The 22,398-nt window shown below is 40.6% G+C and overlaps 1 protein-coding gene across 1 annotated transcript; it reads left to right on the forward strand.

Moving 5' to 3' along the window:
- Positions 1-361: 361 nt before the first annotated feature.
- MMP9 (matrix metallopeptidase 9) lies at positions 362-10,776 on the forward strand. The gene is made up of 13 exons (XM_073559357.1): positions 362-557; positions 792-1,024; positions 1,670-1,818; positions 2,490-2,618; positions 4,166-4,339; positions 4,921-5,094; positions 5,263-5,436; positions 6,830-6,985; positions 7,608-7,806; positions 7,919-8,052; positions 9,569-9,719; positions 9,815-9,918; positions 10,282-10,776. Exons 1-13 carry the CDS (start codon positions 423-425, stop codon positions 10,389-10,391), a joined length of 2,022 nt encoding a protein of 673 aa, XP_073415458.1. The 5' UTR covers positions 362-422; the 3' UTR covers positions 10,392-10,776.
- Positions 10,777-22,398: the final 11,622 nt, after the last annotated feature.

Below are 22,398 nucleotides of genomic sequence, written 5' to 3' on the forward strand. Positions count from 1 at the left end.
TGTTCATTTTTGTGGCTTTTTCAGGTGAACTCAAAGTGGTATCCTCCTGAAAAAGACGCCGCATGCACATAGCCATATACTAATTTACCTGTGTAGCAGAATTTCTGACTGAGGTGTAGATTGTTTTTGTTGCGTATTTGGGCAGGATGTGACTCTACGCTGTTGACACAACAATGATGAAATGTCTGTATTTTTTATTTTTAATCTGTGTGACACACTTACACCCCCTCCCCTGCATTAGTGCTGGTGTACAAGTGTGACACACCGCTCCCCCTCCCCTTACATACCATGTGTTACAATCTTGTGGTCTGAGGTTTTCGTGATTCAGCCGTTAAGGTGTATATATATAGTTGAGATAAACAGCAGCATGCAGACAGGAGACAAGGAAAGAAAAGGAGCTGGTTCTGGTTGTCACCCCGAGAATGCTGGCACTTCTAGTCCTTCTTAGCACTTTGTGTGCTTGGAGTTATTCTGCTCCAACAACCCAGCATAAACCCGTATCTGTAATATTCCCAGCAGACATACGGAGCAACTTAAGTGACCTGGAGGCAGCGGAGGTAAAATACTCTTACTGTTTTTTATGCACTTTCTATTGCTAGTTTGCCCTATTGCGTATACTTGCTGTTTATCTTGATTAATGTCATCAATAATACATTTCCATTTGCTAAATTAATGACTCCACTATATTAATCATTTTTGATATATGATGTATCTGTACCTATAGTTATCAAACCCGCTCAGAATTTATATCCTGCTTATATAGCCATGCATAAATGCCATTTTATTCACAGAAATACCTAGTACGTTTTGGTTACTTGCCCCTGGAACATGGAAGAGAAAGCCAAGTGTCACTGAAGAGGTCACTCGCCAGAATGCAGAAGAAATTGGGACTTAAAGAAACTGGGGAGCTTAATGCAGAAACGATTAAGGCCATAAACAGCCCCCGATGTGGCGTGCCAGATGTGGGCAAATTTCAGACATTTGAAGGAGATTTAAAGTGGGATCATAATGATATCACTTACAAGTAAGTAATCCCCCTCATTTGTTCTTAAGAACGTATTTGTGAGAGCCTGGGTGATGGAGATACCAGTGGGCATTGTAAAGGCGTAGTCAGACAACCATATAAATCGGACCACAATGTGAGGACTGGCCGGCAGCTCTCCCGACCCTAGCATGACAGCCGCATAGAAATATATGAGGCCATCATGCTTGGACCAGAAAAGCCGCCAGCCAGTCCATGCACTGTGATCCAGTCTCGGTCCGATATATATGACCATTTGATTCCGCCGTTAATGTGAGATACAGAGTAGTGAAATACAGTAACTTTGTGACCACCTTACTTATCCTGACTTATAGCCTTTATTTTACTCCAGAGCTGAATTTACAATTCTGCTGGTTGCCACTTTCAACATTCCACAAGTCTATTGCCAAACATAGCCTTATCAGTTTATCTGCAGTAGTAAAATTCTTTCCTATGTCCTGCCATACATTATTAGAAATATAACCTTTCATATAATCCTTGGTTTATATCGACGATGGACATTTTACATTTTTCTTCAATATATAACTATTATTACTATACCAAGGATATTCTATTGAAAAATGTATATTTAACGTGACTAAAACACTTGATGTGCTGAGTTTAGACACTGTCATGTTTTACTTGCAGGATACTGAACTACTCTCCTGACCTAGACCCTGAAGTGACTGATGATGCCTTTGCTCGAGCCTTTAAAGTTTGGAGTGATGTAACGCCACTCACATTTACCCGAATCTACAATGGGGAACCTGACATTAACATCTTGTTTGGCTCTGACAGTAAGTTCATTCTGCCCTATACAGCATCCCATATTCTATTAATCAAGTAAATGTTAAAGGGAATCTGTCACCAGGTTTTTGCTACACCATCTGAGAGCAGTATAATGTAGGAGAAGAGATCCTGATTCCATGGATCTATGACTGGGCTGGGTTTTGATAAAATCACTGTTATTTTTTAAATGCTGCAGATCTTCCAGCTCTCTGAATGCTGAGCTCTGTATAACCCCTCCCACACCATTGATTGGCAGCTTTCTGAGTACACTGTGCATAGGCAGAAAGCTGTCAATCAGTGCTGGGGTTGAGGTTATACAGAGCTCATGAATATGAAGGACTTTATGCAGAAAAAAATTATTCCATGTATCAATTTCATCCCTCTTTGGGAAATGATTTTTCTTGGGTGTTCTCTTTGTTAAGTTTCTTCTAAGATACCACAAAGGATATAATATATTCTATATTAAGCTGTGCCATATTGTCCATCTCAAAATTTGGCAGAAAAGCTTTAAACTTGTAACCGGGAATGTAACTCTTCTAAATGGTTTCCATTAAGAGACACAACCTTGGAACAAGAACAAAAACAATCAAGAATTCTAGGCTAGTAGAGCAGCTTTTAATGTAAATTGATTATCCTAAATTTTGACACCACAAATAATCAATGATTATCTGCTTTAAAGATCATGGAGATCCATATCCTTTCGATGGGAAGGATGGTCTTTTGGCTCATGCATACCCACCTGGGGAAGGTGTGCAAGGCGATGCTCACTTTGATGATGATGAGAACTGGACTCTTGGAACTGGAGTGGGTAAGTACAATGACCAATAGGATTATGTAATCACAGTTACTTTAAGACCATGAAAGATCATGAAAATTAACCGTTTATATATACTAGCTATGAATTATTACATTAAAATTAATTATATCCAATGATAACTAAAATATGCCGTGATTTGATAACCATGTTTGCTGTTTTCTTAGATGTTTAACTACAAACAGAAGAAGGATGCTGGAAACAGCTATTTTGCTTTAAGGCAGATTTCAATTAACACAGTTCATTAGCACGAATAATTACTTTCCTTATATAATGGATATCAGCTATTTACTTTTTGAAACTTTTTACTGAAAAATAAATGACAAAGCCTGAGTGCGATCACAAGCACGGTGCAAATGAACACTTCTCTTTGTAGACCATGTTGGAGTTTCTTTACCTGTTATGTTTCCTTCACTTTCAGTAAACTTCTCATTATTGATCATATTAAATCTCCTTTGCTTTTCAAAGAGATGACCTTAGAAAACTGCAAGATTCCCCTCACTTTTTAGGCCTCTTTCACATTGCTTTCTTGCCCATGTTTGTTGGTTTCATGGGGGCTTGCGTCCGAACCCCCACAAAATGAGATTCGGGTGTATGTGCTGACTATAATGATGCCGACAGAATGAACATGTGCTATATCGTGCATTTTTTCGGGTGTATATACCTATTACAGGAGGACACTGAGGCGGCCTCATACAGTAATGTGACTCCGGCCTTAGAAGCAGTCTACTACATCTGAGTGTCCGCCTCCAGTAGGTGTGTATGCCCGAAAATGATGCACTACAGAGCTCACATTGACTCTGTCGGCACCATTATAGTCAATGGTCCCTTTGGTGCATATACCCAAATCCCGTTTTCTGGGGAAGGGGGCTGGCAAGCCTGACGGGACCACTGAACATGGGCAACGACACAGTGTGAAAACATCCTTGGGGAATTTATCTTTACGGACAATGTTAGATTTCTTTTTAAATCAGCTTACCTCCAAAGTCTATGGTCTTGATTCATTATTGCATTTGTGCCTAATTTTTGTCTAGTTTTGGTGTTTTTCACTTTTCTTTATTTCTTGCCCCTAGTTCTTTTTTTCTTTTTTTTAATTTGAGCCTTTTTAAAGATTATTTTATATCTCTATTCCTTTTGCTATTCTTAGGTTTGACATTGTATGCAGAATTTGAGTTTTGCAGATGGTTTTGGATGATTCAATTGCATTTAGTTTTTTTTTTTCAAAACCACAGAATTTGGTGCAAATGTACTCTTCTTCAACCCTGGAGTGATTTTACGTACTCCAAATATTTTGGTGCAATTTTAGAGCCATATAAAGTTTTGTGCTAAAAAGGTATAAACCAGGTCAAAGACAAAAATAAAGCTCATTCATGAGCCATTTTGAAGAATTTGCCAAAAAAAAACCCAGCCATAAATACCACTTTAACACAATTTAACCTCCACCTCAAATTATATATTGGGGTCTATGTTTCAATAAACTAATTTGGCAAGTCAAATACAGTTTTCCTCATGTTTCATTTGTCATATTTATGCACTTCCAGTGGTGAAGACTCGATTTGGTAACGCAAATGGAGCTCTGTGTCATTTCCCATTCGTATTTGAGGGTGAGACATACACCTCTTGCACAAGTGCTGGGCGATCTGATGGACACATTTGGTGTAGTACAACCCCCAACTTTGATGAAGACCAAAAGTTTGGTTTCTGCCCTAGCGAATGTGAGTATATTAACTATAATCCGCAGGCAAAAATACAATTTGACAGAGTGTCTTATAAATAACTACTTTCAATGACGTAGTCTGTAAAACTTGCACTCAGTTGTATAACCATAGTAAATAAAACATTAGAAATTGCGCCTTCTCCAAGGAAGTGGGAACTATCACATACAATGCTCCAAGATGCTGTTAAATAATTAATCAAGTTGGTTTCAAGTTTAATAGCCTTTTATGATTTGGTTATACATAGCACATAACCTTATATATATTTTATCAAACACTACACTTAAGGTCCTATTTCCTTATTTGATCTTCACGGTCTAAAATTAGCTATAGCTGTCATGATGGTTCATCCAATGCTATTGGGTATTTGTGGTATGTGAGTGTTAAAGGGGTTTTCCGAGACTTAAATTTGAATGGCTTATCCTAGTGTCTACTTATTACACTGATCAAGAGAGATGTCCCAGGGATTCTCGCAAACACACTTATCTAGATCATCAGGAGAAAAAAAAAAAAAAAATTGGGCTACATAGGACATTGGAACAAAAAAATGTATAACTTGTTTCTTTTTGCTTTCTCTGCAGTGCTGTACACATATGGTGGGAATGGTGGTGAGGAGCCATGTGTATTCCCTTTTATTTTTGATGGTCAGTCTTATTCTTCCTGTACAAAGGAAGGACGTTCAGATGGATATCGCTGGTGCAGTACCACAGCCAACTATGATAAAGATACAAAATATGGATTCTGTCCTAACAGAGGTAAGTTCTTCTGTAGGTGTATTGTAGTGTATAAGACTTCACAGGAGGCTTAGTAAATTTCTAAAATGAATGTGGTGTGGGATATATTTTGTATATATGCAGTATGACATAATGGAACATATGGGTCTTTAATGGAGAACATGACTGATTAGAACAATTTTCATGCAGACACTTCGGTAATTGGTGGAAATGCTCAGGGTGAACCTTGTGTGTTCCCCTTTACATTCCTGGGCAAGACATATCGGCAGTGTACAAGTGAGGGGCGAGATGACAAGAAGTTATGGTGTGCAACAACCTCCAGCTATGACCAGGACAGGAAATGGGGATTTTGCCCAGACCAAGGTACAGTATTATACTATCTGACATTTTTTCAGGCACTTTTGTGGTGATTGCAGTTTAGGCCCCCAGCCAATAAATTGCCTAAGACAATAGAAAACAAGGGCTCCAATGCATCAACATTGGCTATTTTCTTGCCAGTCTTGTTGAGGGGGTTAGGTGGAGTCATATGCTCCTGATTCATGAAGAGTCTGGAATTGGGAACATATGAAGAGCATCTGTGCTCCACAACAGAAATCTTACTCCAGTCAGAAACATGAGCAAGATTTCTGGCATAGGGAATGTCACCACGTCTTGTCATGTATTGGACATGTTGTAGTGTCATGCACCCACCACGCCCCAGTCATGCCCCAACTATACAATTTTGGTAGAGCTGGGGGAAACTAGAGTGAAGACGGCAAAAGTCAGAAACTTTTGCACAACTCAAAGAAAATATTTTGCGACTTTTCAAAGTAATTTACCACTGAATTCTGGCAAATATCTTTGATGAAATGTGGCCATAATGTTGAAGAAACACTGTTTCATATATGACAAGAAGTTTTGAAGTTTCTTCTTCCCAATCGTGTAAATACCACAAACATCTTCTAAGGTTACTCTGAAACACAAATAGAGGAGAAGCCTAGATCAGTTGACCCTCTCTACTTCATGGGTCATAAGACCCTATGCTACACTCATCCTCTAAAATTGAAACTAAAGAGGTTTCATAAAAGTAGAAAGGAGGGGAAAAGTAAACCAAATATTTTTGACTTGGGAAGAGAATGCCACATATAGTGCTTGGCTGAGCGGGCAAACCAATGTGTCAATCAGTATGTGTTGGAATGGGGTTGGAATATTTTTATTAGCTGGACAACCCCTCCATTTTTTTCTTAAGCGCATCTATTTTTGGCTAAAAAAAATAATTTGTGATTGGGTTTCATTAAACATTTTGCACCATTTGTGTTCTATAGCTACTTTTTTGCACTTGCTATTGCTGACTGCAGGAATAAATTTAATAAGAATCCATCAGTGAGCTCATTCCTATGGTCCTATGGGAGAGTTTTTAGATTAATCTGTCTTATTTTAGATTTTCCCAGTTGATTTAGGACCACAGATTGCATCAAAGTTGAATGTGCAGTAAAAGCGAAATGGTGCAAAATTTTGATTGGAACCAAACTGCAAACTGATTTTTAGCCCCAAATTCATGCATATAAGCTAAAAACCCTGTACCCAAGAGGTGGACAACCTGTTTTAATTTTAAGCTCCAAATGCTAATACGTCTCCTTTGTAGATTAGCACACAAATGGCAAACTTAGCTCCAGTGTGAAGGATTTGATGGATCCTAAAGTCTCACATGATTTCCGATGACTTGACTGTGTTCAGCCATGCACATTTCCATCACACATTTGTTGTTTCTCCACAGGCTACAGTTTGTTTTTGGTGGCAGCTCATGAGTTTGGCCATGCATTGGGACTCGAGCACAGCAGCGTCCAAGATGCACTGATGTACCCTATGTACAAATATGTGAAAGACTTCGAGCTCCATTCTGATGACATTAACGGAATACAGTATCTCTATGGTATGGACATCTATGTTATAAAATTAATATTTTTTACCATGATTATTTGGTATTTGCCATTGTTCAATTCACAGCCAATTGACGTGCTACTTATGATAATTAAAAACAGCCAGATCTGCTGCTCTCCTCATACGTAAATCATCTTCGCTGGCAAATGTCCTGTTGCTGGGCAACCTGTAAATGTGGATTGATTGTAACGGGAACAGCAATGACTGGCACTTTGTAGCATTGGTGAGAGATGGAGGAATTAGGGTTATTACTTGAAAACTCTTGATTACATATGTACAAACAAAGCAGTGCTATATAAAGCACACGTATCTTTACTGCATAATGTTAGTAATGAATGGAATATTAAGCAAAAGGGATATGGGAATATTTTTCTTGGAGTTTCCGATGAAATATCGGTTGTTGCATTTGTTAATGGTCCTTTAAAGAAACGCAGTAATTAAAAAAATAAAGCACAAAAAAAGAAAGAACCAATGTGTTCTTTACTGTCACCATGTATACTTCAATGATATATTACAACCCAGCAGAACAAGTCATAGTGATTAATTACCAGGCATATTGCAGATAGTACAACAGCCAGCACTGCTTGATTAATTCTTGTCTACATTTTTTGTAGGAGCTGGATCTGGTCCAGCGCCCACTCCACCGAAACCCACCAAAACCCCAAAACCTACAACTACTCCTTCAACTCCTGTCACCACTACCACCACTGTTGATCCAGACATCCCTGTTGATCCTACACAAAACCCATGTAAAGTAAAAGTTTTTGACGCCATTGCTGAAATACAAGGAGTCCTTCACTTCTTTAAGGATGGGTAAGAGGATCACACTAAAGATTGCAATTCAGAAGGAGGAGCAAATTCTCAGACAAATTCATAGTCATATATTTCTTGCTTTGTTGACGAGATCCTTCAACTTTTGTTTTAGAGTGTACTGGAAATTACCTGCCAGAGGTCCTCCTACATCTTCTATCCCAATATCAGAAACTTGGCCAGCTCTTCCCTCCAATATTGACACAGTATTCCAGGACCCCCAAAGCAAGAAGATCTTCTTTTTCTCAGGTGAGGGATAAGTGATGACTAAATAAATAAATTAAAGGTTTAAGTTTGAAATGTTAAGTCATACTATACAACATACTTATCGTAGAAGCTATGAACTCCAAGTTTCAACATTTTAAAACCTTCCTATTGAAGTAGGAATTATTTTTGGACATGATATAGAGAATAGAATATCGAGAACCTAAATGTGTTGTAATTACGTATATGACCTTCACTCCTAGTTAGAATATTCACACTCGCCAATCAGTATGATACAAGGTGTAACATCAGAATACAATAGATGGCCAGGTCAAAACTTTATTCCTAGTCATCACACATCATCATTTTTTATGATGGTGCACATGAATCTGCATTCTCAGAGGCATAACTTAAAGTTCCTGCCTCACCCAACATGTGTCTTTTAAACAGGTCCTGGCACCACATATTACCCATCTGATTAATTAAATACTTATATACCCCATAGCAAAACATTTCACAAGTAACTTTCCTTCTGGAAATGTATAAAAAAATGATAACTGGCGGTTGGCATTCCTCTTGTCAAAAGGGGTGTGTCTCTAAAAAGTTTAAGGCTGTGTGCACACGCTGCGGATTTTTCCGCGCGGATCCGCTGGTAAAACCGCAGGTAAAGTGACCTCCGGTTTTCCTGCGGATTTGCCAGCGGTTTCCCCCTGCGGTTTGACACCTGGACAATGGAACAGGTGGCAAACCGCTGCGGAATCCGCAGAAAGAATTGACATGCTGCGGATTTAAAACCACAACAATTTCCTCGTGGAAAAATCCACAGCAGAATCTGCAGCATGTGCACATACCCTGATACTGTCAGCACTGATTAGACAAAATCAGAGTATCTATTGTCACACCTCCAAAGTATAACACCCATTTGTCAAATTTTGTCATACTTTTCTTGGAGGAATAATCGTGAAACAAGGCCATACAAATTTGTAAGAATTCAAGATTTGGTATATTATGGGGAAACCAAAACAAGTCAGGTGAGGTAACATGCCATTATTAAAGGGGTTGTCCGGCCTTTGAGTGACTGCAGACTTTTAGCCTATGTGACTGCAGACTTGTGAATCCTCACATCATGCGTAATGTGCAATGTGAGGATTCTCCTGTGCTGGCGCTAGAAGCAGTGACTTGTGGCCACAAGTATGCGATTTGCATACATGCGGTCATATGCTGACTAGATGTGTGCTGCCTTGCTCAATGGAAGTGTATTGAGCAAGCGTAAACACTTCTGGTTGGAATGTGGCTGGAAGAATGAAAATCACATACTTGTGGTCATCTGACCACTAGCTCTCGGCAACAAAGAATCCTCGCAGTGCTTGTTATGTAAGGATTAACAAGTCTGTAGACATATGAATTGACTGAAGACTTTTGCCTAAGGCAAGATAAACCCTTTCAGTACAGGTATCCTGCTATGTGGCATTAGAGCTAGGGCCAATGGTTCTTCTTAAGTATCGATGCCTAAAAAAAAGGGTTTGTTGTGATCAGTTGGTAAACAATCACGTCTTTTCAGGTCGAAAATTCTGGCAGTATACTGGAAACACTGTTCTGGGACCACGAAGCTTAGAAAAATTAGGATTCAACAAGGATGTGGATAAAATCTTAGGTGCTATTACAAGAGATAATGGAAAGGTCTTGTTATTCAATGGTGAAAAATACTGGCGGTAAGTTTTCAAGGAAAGTGTTAATATAAATGAGCAGTTTTTAAAAACATCTGTAATTAATACGGAAATATAAATGGTAATTTTGTTTGTAATAGGCTTGATGTGAAGTCACAAATTATGGATAAGGGATATCCTCGAAACACAGATGAAGATTTTGCTGGGGTTCCTACAGATTCTCATGATGTCTTTGTGTACCAAGGTATTGAAGTACATAGTATTTAAGCGTCTCTTATTCCAGAATATATTTGTACAATGTGCATTTTGCATAACGCTAGGGTTTTGGTAATGGGCTGGGTTGCAAAAAAGCAACACAACGATATCTCTGTCAGCTCTCTTGTCCTTAGAGGACCCCGCTCCCTTTCCGTCCATGCAAAAGAACTGATCAATTCAACTTTGCTGAATTTAACTGTGGTTCCAGTCCTCATGTAGAATATATAGACAGTAAAATTCAGGTACAATACGCCAGCCCATCTACTGTATATCAGACCTATTGATGATATAGCATATTTTACGCTTGTCACACTATTTTGTTACTCATATAAACCCTAATCTCTTTTTACAGGTAAATACTACTTCTGCCAAGACTTCTTCTTTTGGCGTATGACGTGGCGTAAGCAAGTGGAAAAAGTTGGCTACGTGAAATACGACCTTCTTCGCTGTCCAGAAAATTGAAACTCCAGTGAAGATGCAGAATGGTTTATGAAGAGTTGGATGGGCAGATAGGAAAAGGTTAAACAGCTGTTTGAACAGAAGAAGTAGCTTCCAACGGGATATCTTTGTTTTTATATATGTGAACCTGAAAACCTGCCTCTTCTTCACGGCAGATGTGCTCTTACAAAAGAACTGTAAATGTTCAGGCACTGTAAACATGGTCTCCATGTTTAATTCCCCCCTAGGGAGGTGTGTGTGTGTGTGTGTGTCTATGCCTGCCTGGCGCAGGCTTTCCGAGAACTGTGTGACAGATGATGAGTTGTGGCACTAGTGAAACGAGACAAGGTGACCTTTCAGAGATTTCTATAATATATTTTCTTTTCTAATAAATACTGTTCTTTCTTGACCTGCGCGTCCTTATTTTTTAGCATATGGAAGCTGTATTTTGGGGAGGCAGCAAGGAAAGATCCTAATCTGCAAAAGAACTGACACGTGAAATGGAAATCACCATAAAAGGGTTATCGTGTTGGAAATGCCTGGTAGTCAGTTGACTGGTTCTTTTACCCCCTCCTTTCCCCTCATTAAAAAATGAGTAGAGGAGTATATCAAACTGTTCATGCTCTCATCACAGTGGAAACCATTGTATTCAATTGAGAGCTAAGCAGCCTGTTTACACTCAGCACCTGTGAGGTCAGCTAGTACCTTTCAGGAGCCCCTATACTAGTTAAACAAGAACTAAAAGGAAACAGGTGACTACATTAAATGAAACCTGTTGGAAACTTTAACGCACCCAAACCATTTATATGATTGTGTATCCCTTTAAAAGATAAGACAGTCAATCATTGTATGACCCCTGTGAGGATCTGAGGTTGTGGGTTGTAATAATCACCTAGGCAGGTAAACGGTGCAACTATTTTTTATTCCTTCCTTACATCTATGGTCTTACAGCAACTGGGGGTAGATTGCCACAATGCAATGCCTCCAACCTACAAGATCCCAACCCGGGGACAGTAGTTCCACTGCCCCTGTAGGGACTGTCTTATGACTTTTTTTTCAAATCAGATCATTTTTTGTGATTATTTGATTTTATAAACAATTACATACATTATGCATTATAGTACAAACAAAATACACTTAATAAAAAAGTTTATCCCAAGATAGACCATGACTGTCTCACAACTTTTAGATGGCTCACAGCTTTTATATCTCCTGCCGGTATAGTCTACAGTCACAGTATGCTCCTCTAGGTGACAGATACCATGACCATAGCACATGTATCCAGCTCCAGTGGACAACAACAGTCCTTAGGATAGCTCCTCAAATATAGGTGACAGATACCCTACCGTACTATGTGTAAACAGCTCCAGCTGGCAACTGACCTTCAATCTCCATAGTCCATCCATGCATGGGCACCAGAACCTAGCCTCAGCAACAGATCCTCGCCCCTAGATGTCACCACAACAACTCATTCACTAAACATGTGACATATTGTTCTACCTCTCCTGGGATCAGCCCTCTGGTTGGGCTGAAATATAACACACCACTCCCTTTACACATTTGCTACAGGTAGCTCAATGTATGAAGAATGTTCCAGAAGCCCAGTCTCCAGCCTTTCTGCAGAGTTGTGTATTAGGGATACCCCCTGCAGAGAGGAAAAAAGACACACATGCCCCCACCATATGCAGGACACAAATGTTACTGTAAAGCTGGAGTCACACATAGCGACTTACCAGCGATCCCGACAACGATATCAACGTGTCAGGATCGCTGGTAAGTCGCTATTTGATCGCTGGTGAGCTGTCACACAGACAACTTCACCAGCGATCAGGACGCCGAGGTGAGGAACGAGCTCGGGAGCAGCGGACAAGTGTCCCTGCTGTTCCAGTCCTCCACCAGCAGAGGGCGTCCTTTGGATACCCGATGTGTACGTTAGTTACCAGCTGATCGCTGGTCTCCCACCTGTCACACGCAGCGATGCATGCTGGCCAGCGGGAGATCAGCGACGAAAAAAATGTCCAGAGGTTTCTTGCAGCGATCAGCGATACCGGCAGGGGGGCCGGTCGCTAATCACTGTCACACACAGCGATCTCGCTGGTGAGATCGCTGTTGTGTCACAAAACTTGTGACTCAGCAGTGATCTCGCTAGCGAGATCGCTATGTGTGATGGGGCCCTAAGCCTTATGTATAGATGAGATCCAGTCCACAGGTCTTCCTCTGCTTACTGTCACTGAATGGAAACATTTATTCCTAAGGTGGAACACTTTCCAAGAAAGATTTGTGCACCTTAAACTGACAAAAAGCAAATCTCTAATAAATGCACGAGGAAAGAAACATAGCAAATAAAAAACATGTACTACATTTCTAATTGGAAGTATTTGCTAATATTATTATTATTACACTTACTACATATTGGGATAGGATCTTGGAGATGGGAATACTTTCGTAATATACTTTGATCCATACCATTCTATTTGCTTTATTTATAAATTTTACTTGGATTTTGATGACATTTCATTTGAGATTCTACAGTGCATACTGGGATACTTAAATGGAACATCATCAAAGGACTGGGTCACTGCCGCTACCGACTTCCCCAGACCGAAACAAAGCGGCATCAGTGACTTCCGTTTCAGGGGGCTGGGCTAGTCCCTACTCTACTGAGCATGTGTCAATTTTCAACAATGATACTTGCTCAGTATGAGCTCTTTGTGCAATATTATTTTTCAATTTGCAGTGACAGTGTGCTCCCTCGCCAGCTCTAATTAGAAGTGACGAACTGGCATGAGAGTGCACTGTCAGTGAGCATTGTAAAGGAGAGAATGGGGAGAGCAGGGAGCTCAGAGACCAGACTCCACCCTGAAACAGATGTCACTGATGAAATAACTCTCCCTTCTTCTCCAGTGGCCCTTTAAGTGGTGGTAGAGCATTTTGTGGTTGTGGTGGTTTTTATTCCATTTAGGGCATTACTAATCATCCTGAAGCACCTTTTAATAAGGGAGTATGATAAAATACCATCTATCCATGAAGGTACCGTATATTGCCACTAAATGACCCATTAAATCAGACAGTCATCTTGAGGTTGGCATACGCATCCTGCAAAACATCAAACAAGGATCAGGATGAAAGCATCTTTCTACTTTATTATTTTTGTAAATAGCTGTTAACTTTTATGAATCTTGAAGATCTAGTGCAAAATATGTAGGAGGTAAGGAGAATGATGACTGAGCTGCATTGAAAATCAAAGCGGAGGCTGTTTGATCAGGCTGGATTGGGTATGACATGCATGAAACATAATCAAGCATTATGCACAAATGAATGCTGGAAACTATAAATTGGAAAATAATGAATTATTGCTGGAAATTATTTACATTTTTCTAAAACTATCTTAACTATCGTAATAAAAGGGGTTGCCCTATTTCAATCAGACCCTATATTGCTATGCTAGAGATCCTCCAAGAGACCATGTCTTTTCTTTGGTTTCTCACCTGTCCAAACAGGCCTAGCTCCTGTCTCCTATGGTCAACTCAGTTTGCAGTAGTTAATGCCAGGTTTCTCTGGTAACCAAGCAAATTCCTCTGTTAGGCCAGTTTCACACGTCAGTGTCTCCGGTACGTGTAGTGACAGTTTTCTCATGTACTGGAGACACTGACACACATAGACACATTCTAATGAATGTGTCTATGCAGATGTCAGCGTGTTTTCACGGACCGTGTGTCCGTGTGCAAAATACGCTGACATGTCCGTTTTTTTGCAACAGCACGGATCACACGGACCCATACAAGTGAATGGGTCCATGTAAACACGTACCGCACATGGATGGCATCCGTGTGCCATCCGTGTGCATTTTTAGGAGTCATAGGGTTAACTTTGAAACCAATTTTTTCACTACACGGACACACGGACAGCACACGGACAGCATACGGACACACACGGATGGTACACACGGACATACGGATAGCACACGGATCACACACGGATGGCCTACGTATCCACACGGACACGGATAGCTCCGGTACCAGTTTTTCCGGTCCCGGAATTATTTGGACGTGTGAAACCGCCCTTAGAGATGGTCTTAAAACGCCTAGGCTAGGGTGATGATATCATAGGTCAGGTGCTTGGGTATTAAGTAGCATTCTCAAAGTTGCCTTAAGTTTATCAGGAATTTGCTGCTACTTCTCTTGGCTCAGCTCCATTTAGATGTCTACCATCAGCTTTCCTATTCCTGACTTTCTACAAACAGTTATTTCTAAGTCGAGTCTAGTTTTCTTGGTGTTGTTCACATAAACCTCTCATCAAGTGAACAGTCGCTCACAACTGTTCTGGGTCCTGTTCACACTTAACTTCTGCAGTCATGTATCTCAATATCTCCAATTTGTCTTTACTATACTGCTATCATGCGGTAAACTATTTTCTTGCTACAAGTCTCAGTTAATATACATCACTGCTATTAATCATTTTCCTTTCTGGAAAATGCCAGACACCAGACTGCATTTACAGTACTTCTGTGATGTACCTATATTGACCATTTCCCTGCTGGAATATACAAAACTGCATTTACTACTGCTATACCTGTGATTAACCATTGACCTGCTGGAAGATATCAGACTGTATTCCTGTGATTACTTGTAACTTTGCTGAAAGATTCCAGTTTTTTTCAGCTTGTTTGTCTGCCATCCTGCTTACTCATCTGCCTTGGTCCTCTCTGATCCATTTGTCATCCGTTAAGACGCACTCACTGCACCATTTCCTCATGGTCGTGATTCTCACCCATACCTAGAGCTTAGAGAATCTACCTCACCTGGTGAACCTATAACATCTCTAAGTAGTTAGTAACATAACTATAGCAGGTGCAAGGTTTGCAGTTCCTTCCGGGCCTTGAAGGCTAGGTGGGCTAAAAAGGTCCCGGAGCATCACATAAGAAGACGAATACTACTAAAAACCCATGATTGTTGGGGCACTGTTTTTGCATTGAGGCTCACAAGATTTAGTTATGCCATTGTGAGTAAAATTTCATAACTTTAGAAAATGAAAAAAACTCCTTATTAAGGAGAATGGAGAGGACATTGAGGTAATTGTTCAATATCATCTTGTTTTTAAAAGGTGAGGGAAGAGAGTAACAGTAATACGAGTATGCTATCATCTTTGAAAGGGATTGTCTGGATTATAAAATCTAATTTAAATGGATCTCCAAGGAATTATTAATATATATTGTTAGTTGCCTTTTACTTTTCTAAAATACTACAAGAAATTATACTTACTATCCTCAATCCTCTTCAGGTCATGTTCTTTGCTCGTTTGGTCCCAACAACACAAATCTCCAAAATAGCTTCTAAGGCACTGAATAGCAGCATTACTTCAGCGGTGACCCAGCTCAGCTAGCGATTGCATGAGTGGTCATTTCCAGCCATTACTTGTGTTAAGTATGGGACCAAGAAGCAGGTACAATTGTGACCTGGTGATTGCTGGAACGGTACATGTAGTAGGGAATCAAGCAATAAGGTTTAATATATTGGAGCAGACTGGGACGCGCAACAAAAAAAAATATTATCAGGAAGACCCCCTATTGGGGAATTCGGTGTTAATAGAATCCAAGTTATTTCAAGAAGAATTGTGTAATACCTTATTTGCCCTGTGATGGTGCTGCAAAGAATCTGGAATAAGCCGATCATCATGGGATCTTGTCTTTACTTGACAAACCCTACAAGGGGCTGCTACAGATAAGTTTCTCTTAGTAGCATGGTAATTTCTTTTTATGATAGATTTTTCTTATATCTAACTAGTGCTATTGTTTATTTCCTATAATTTATATAGTTCCATCATATTTTACAGTACAGTCACCAGTAGGGATCACAGGCACATTTTCTGTATTCTCGCAAACTAGAGATAGTTTTCATAGAAGCTCACTGACCTGTTTGGCTGTGTTCACATCTGCGTTGGTGGGCCCTGTGGTTAGGTGATGAATGTTTTTTTCTTAGGATAACCCCTTTAATGCTGAATACGGACAATATTTTAGGAAAAGGTTCATGTTTTTTTTCTAGTAGGAAGAAATATTGGTAAAAAACAACATAGGCATTGTGGTGCAGTAATGGGGGAGGGAAGGTGAATTATGTATCCCCTTTCCTATTGAGCACTGCAGTTCTTCAAACAAACCGAAAACAGTGTGTCGTCTAATTAAAGTCTGCATCTCCCAGTGGCTTATGATGCTTAATGAAGTACAAAAGTGTGCAAAACACATTCTGCACACACAGAACACCTGCTATAACACATTCATGACACTAAAAGCTTAAATTCTGCATCTAAAGACTTGGGCAACAGAGAAGAGATAGATTTCATAAGAGCATTGGTTAACTGTAGTGTAGAAACATAAAAGAAATAGGGGAACTGAGAATACGGGATGCAAAGATTAGCAAGATTCCTCAATAGGTCGAGAACCGAGATTCTCAGCAGAGTGACATCATTGTCAGTTGTGTTTGGTTTTTGTATGGTATTTTTGCAACATCCTATACCTGTATTTGGGTAATGTACTGCTTCATAGACATCCTATACAGACTAAAACAGTATCTAAACGCTAAGGTACAGATTTATCAAAACGATTACAATTCTGGTTTAAATAACTTTGGAAATTTGCAAAAGTTTTGAAAGACGCAGAGTTGCGCAAAGACTTTTGATGTCTGGCAAAACTGAGGTGGGACAGGGGTGCAACACCAACGCTTATCTAATTCTGGACTAGTAAGAATTGTGATGATGTGCATGCAGTCCTTGCTATAAATGTCATTAGTAAAATATTGTAATAAGGTTCATTACTATAAGGGCTCATACGCACTTGCGAGAGACTCGCACAATTCTCGTGCGAGTCTCTCGCATGAAAACCTGGCACTGCCTCCGGCACTCGGACCAGAGCATGTGGCTACATGTATTTCTATGCAGCCGCACGCTCCGGTCCCAGTGCTGGCGGCAGTGCCAGGTTTTCATGCGAGAGACTCGCACGAGAATCGTGCGAGTCTCTCGCAAGTATGAGCCCTAAATGAGAAAATAAACTCAATTAGAATACAATTCTACTTGAATTTTATGAAAATTCACACTCACCAAAGTGCAGATTTTTTTGTAATTTGCTTTTTGTGCATATTTGGAATAATGGCAGCCTCATCACATCTTCGGATTACTGTTGTTTGCACAGACCCCTCAAACTCGGAAAATTCATCCTAGGGTGAGAGTGAGAGGCCTGGGAATTTCTGTGCAGATGATCCGAATATGCAACGGAACCTGGACTGGTGGTGGTGAGGAGCGCGGTGCGAAGAATGATTTTTTAATTTTTTACATATTCTGTTTGTTATACTCTGGGATCTAGAGACACACCAAAGCATAATAAGGGCAAAAACTCATGGGCAGGTGAATTTGAATTTTGCCTGAACCACTGATCTCTATTAATTACCCTATTTTGCTGCTTTCTGCAGAAAACAAATGTCGAATTGTGTTCTAACATCTGCTTAGATCAATGCACCATATTTTGTGTATGAATCTAGCAACTCTTAGTAGGATTGGTGTAGAGTCATGCACACTCTCCCTCCTTGTCTGTTTAATGGCCATGCATGCCACCTTCTCCAGTCCATCTCTTTCGGTTTTACTTTAAGTTTTTGCTCTCAGTGCACACAAGCATGTGGCCTCCCATTCTTTGAACTGGGCATTACGTTTATATAGCTTCCCATTACTGGGTGTCCAAAGTTGGGCCCACGTCCTGCTCTGCCCTTATTCACATTGAGGTCATTTTTGACACAAGGTTTTAATACTAGAGTTTAGGGCAATCCGGATTGGGTACACCTTGATGCTGGTAGGATGGCTTTTACACTTTTTTTTGATTAAAAACAGTGTTTACCAAGTCCTATTGCTTTTTACTTACAGTAGGGTATATGCTCATTTTGTTTCTGTTTTAGGTTTAATACTTAGCGGATTGATTGATTGATTAGTCTTCTACTTAAGCATGCTAGCGTCTTCACTCTGTGTCATCCGAACACTTGTTGTTGCCTGTGTAAGTCTGATCACTCTGTGCCTGACCCAGCCTGACCTGCGGATTTATCCAGATCCGCACGGAAAAATTTGCAGGGTAATCTGCAGCGTGTGCACATACCCTAAGAATATTAGATTGAAGTTGCCCTCGCTGAAGTTGGGACCTAGATTCATAGGTCCGTATGAAATTATTTCTGAAATTCTGGAGGTGGTCAATCCAATTGCCTTCCAGTTAAAGCTGGTTCAGTCTTTCCATATTCCTAATGTGTTCCACAAGTCGTTGTTGAAGGAGTTTATTCCCCCTGTTCTGTCTGCCTTGCCCCTGCCTCCTACATTGTCTATTGAGGATAACTTGGAATATGAGGTACAAAGGATCATTGATTCCTGAATGGACTAAAATTTCTTTCAATATCTGGTACATTGGAAGGGGTATGGACCTGAGGAAAGGTCCTGGGTTCCAGCTCATTCTGTAAGGGCTGATCGGTTGGTCCAGGCCTTTCATCGGAGGTTTCCTGGGAAACCTGGGGGTCCGGTGGCCCCCCTTGAAGAGGGGGTACTGTCATGATCTCCACTCTGTTCCTGTCTGATATGTTACTTTGTGTAGGGGTTGTGCTGCATCATCCGTGTTCACTTTCCTTGATCAGTCTTTTACTTAAGCATGCTAGCTCCTTCACTCTGTGTCAGTCGTACACTTGTTGTTGCCTGTGTAAGTCTGATCACTCTGTGCCTGACCCAGCCTAACTTTATTCCCTTCCTGACTTAGACTATTTGCTTGTGACCTAACTTCTCTTTCGCCTGCTCCCTGTAAACTATATTGCCTTACTGGTTTTCCTGAATGAATTGGATTTAGCCTAACTACCACTTGTTGGACTGCGCCATTTCCTGGACCTGACCTTGGATCGTTTGACCTCCCTTTACTTACCCAGTAAGTATTATTATATTACTATCTGTTATAGTAGTCTCTCTCCATTTTTGAGACTTATTATTACTATAGTGACTCATGTCACATTTTCAATATTTGTCATTTTGCATCAAGGTATCGCGGTGGAATATGTTGGTGATACATAAAAAAATAGTTTATGTCTGTTTATTTGTACATAGAAAAAAAGGGCAATAAAGTGACATCTGCTGGAGAGAAGTGGCAGCACAGCGGCGGTGAATCCAAATAAATCCTGTACATCTCCAGTAATGGGAATGAGTGAGACTAGTGGTCTTATTAGCTGTCATTAGTCGTGAGAAATCATTCTGAATACAATTTATTTTTTTCAATACAAAAATGTTTGTGTGGTATTCTGGGGATATTGTGTATTATGTTATATAGATGCCACTCCTTTAGGCTCAAACACAGCAGATCTTCAACTTACTGCCATATTATATAGGTCATCAACGGGTGAAGGACAGCTGTCTATGGACAATATGTTTCCACTGCCTAAAGTTCTTCACAGTTCCTGGTAGCCATGTCAAATGCACATACAGTCATCCAGCAGAATGAAGACTTATTTTATTAGGCAGCGTGTGTCTGACACATGACAATGTTCTGTAGCATCAGAAGAGCAGAACAGTCTTCTCTGCTGCAGATCTAACAGAGCTCGGTTGTTGATCTGTGTATGACCTCTCCAACACCACAGCTTTCTGTGTACATTATATAGAAACAGAGAGCTGCTGATTAATGCTGGAAGGGGGGGTGTTTGGACTAGGTTGCATGAGGCAGCTTGTCCTGTGGTGATGGTGATAATCTCCTGCTGATAATACACTGATTGTATTGATACAGCCAAACATAGACCAGTAACACACCACTGTAATCAGGCTCTCTTCTATTAAATGATGGTGCTCTCAGATTATTTAGTGAAAACCTGCTGACAGATTTCCTTTCATCATCTAATCAAGGTAAATTAAATGGGACATCAGAGGATATCTATATTATAATGCTAAATTCTAGAAAGTTACACACTCAAATCGTATATCACTTTCAAGTCATGTAAATGGTATCAGAGAAGACCTAATATCCTTAGTAATATAGATGTTGATAAACCTGACTTAAGGTGGCCAGGGTGGTGGTTGTGGCAACGGGTTGTAGTGTTCCCATACTCTGGCGCCCCACAGATAAAACACAATGTCCCTTCTTCTGCATGTGCAGCTTGCACAGCAGTACGTACGTTCGAGTCCTTTCAAGTTCTGTCATCCTGGCTCCGCGTTTCCGAGCTCCACAAAACATCTCAGAGACACAGTTCTTTTCCAACAGTTGAACTTTACCAATCAGCAGGGCATCCATCACGCTTACAGCACAGATTTCACACAGGGACATCTTCTGAACTTCCCCTGCCTTCCGGGTAGCCTCTATCTTTCCTGTCAGCTCCGTCTCTCTTCTTCTGGCAATCCCTGCCTTATCTCTATACAATCTCTGTCTCATTGGTTCTTCCAGTGTCACCAGTTCCCTGCCATCCCCTCATCCCGTTCCAGTAGGGAAAGGTGCCAGGAACGCCATCTCAGCTACTCATGCCCCGGTCGTAGATCCCGGATCCTTCCTAGGACCGTTCTCCTTGAGCCGGTTCTCACTTGCACGATCCTCAGCCTGTGGCCCCTTCCTGCTGTAGCAGCTCTATCCCCATGGCTGCAGACTGTCTTCTTCACTGATTCCTACACCATGCCCTGGGCAAGGCTGCCCGGGCTCTGCTAGCTAATCAGAAAGTGTCCTGACTATATCCCTATGCTCTGCCCTACTCTACTCTCTAGAGTACTGACAAACCCCTATGCTAACTGTACCTAACTAACACTCCTAATCTATTCTATTCACTATCTCTATGATGCCCCAACTATTCTAATCCAATCTCCCTATGGTCCTATTCTATATCATAATCTATCCCTAAGCCTATACACGGGACATGACAAACACATCACATTACAGTACATAACAGGTATAATAGCATTAGTGAGCAATGAAGTGCCACGCGTAATCCTGTGAACAGTGCCCAGGGAAGAGAAGGCATGGGAGGGTCCCTGCCGCCTCAATACATCAAATCATAGTGACCATATACCGCCATACTTCTTCATAGCTCCTCTTTTGATATATATATATTCCTGTCCATTGCAATCATCCAGTTTACTTTATTTCTTGTCGCAGCTAACTTAGAAGGGTGGGAAATTGTTAGATCATCCACATAAACCAAATTACATATACAGTGGCTTGCGATAGGTATAAAGCCAAGGGGATGAATACTATTTTGCTACATTACAACCTGTGCTTAAATATTTTTTAATCCGATTTGTGTGTGCTGCATCAACACTAAAAAATTTAAAGGGAACCTGTCACCACTAGGTAAAAATATCATTTAATTGAGTGTCAGATATGCGTTCCACAACTAGTTCTGAAACCCCCTGGCTCCCCATGTATCACCCATTAAAAACCCTTTTTTATTTGTCCCGCAATGTATGTTAATCTGTTTGGTCCGGTCCGATGGGCATTGCCTCTGTTCCGTCACTCCACCCCTCCTCGGCTTGCTGTATGCATTCTTCACTGTGAAAATCGCAGATCGCATACCTATTTCGCGCGTATGCATTGAAATGTGACCTCGTGCATGCAAAACCAAAAATCAGTAGTGCGCATGGCTGCGAAATGTTTCTTATGTCCCAGAAGTAACTGCGTATGCAGGTGCATGCGCACTACTGATTTTGGGCAAATAGTTATAGATACCGACTGGTGATGGTGAGGGAAAACCTGGTAAAGGTCATATAATAAAATAATAAAAAAACTTTTTAAATAAAAAATTATTAAAAGAGAATGTTTGTTTAAAAAAGGCCTTTATTAAAGATATTGGCTCAACAACATACAATAATACATATAAAATATAACATTAGGGGCGTGGCATGGCCGGCGAGGAGTGAGGGCGTGTTCTGGAGAGCTCCCGCTCCTGCACCGGTAACCGACCTGATCAGAGACCTATCCAGATGTCAAATACCCCGATGTCCACCAGAAGAAGCAGAGGGAGTGCATCCACCGGCCCCGCGGCACCCGAAAAGGTTCCCC

This window comes from Dendrobates tinctorius, unplaced genomic scaffold (assembly GCF_039654945.1).
Source record: "Dendrobates tinctorius isolate UK_male_01 unplaced genomic scaffold, ASM3965494v1 ptg000270l, whole genome shotgun sequence".
NCBI classification, from domain to species: Eukaryota; Metazoa; Chordata; class Amphibia; order Anura; family Dendrobatidae; genus Dendrobates; species Dendrobates tinctorius.

Excerpts from the sequence above, each read along its gene's own strand:
- MMP9 (XM_073559357.1), top strand. The coding sequence starts at position 423 with ATGCTGGCACTTCTAGTCCTTCTTAGCACTTTGTGTGCTTGGAGTTAT. Across the intron at positions 5,437-6,829 it reads GGGATTTTGCCCAGACCAAG|GCTACAGTTTGTTTTTGGTG; the intron begins GTACAGTATTAT and ends GTTTCTCCACAG. Across the intron at positions 6,986-7,607 it reads CGGAATACAGTATCTCTATG|GAGCTGGATCTGGTCCAGCG; the intron begins GTATGGACATCT and ends CATTTTTTGTAG.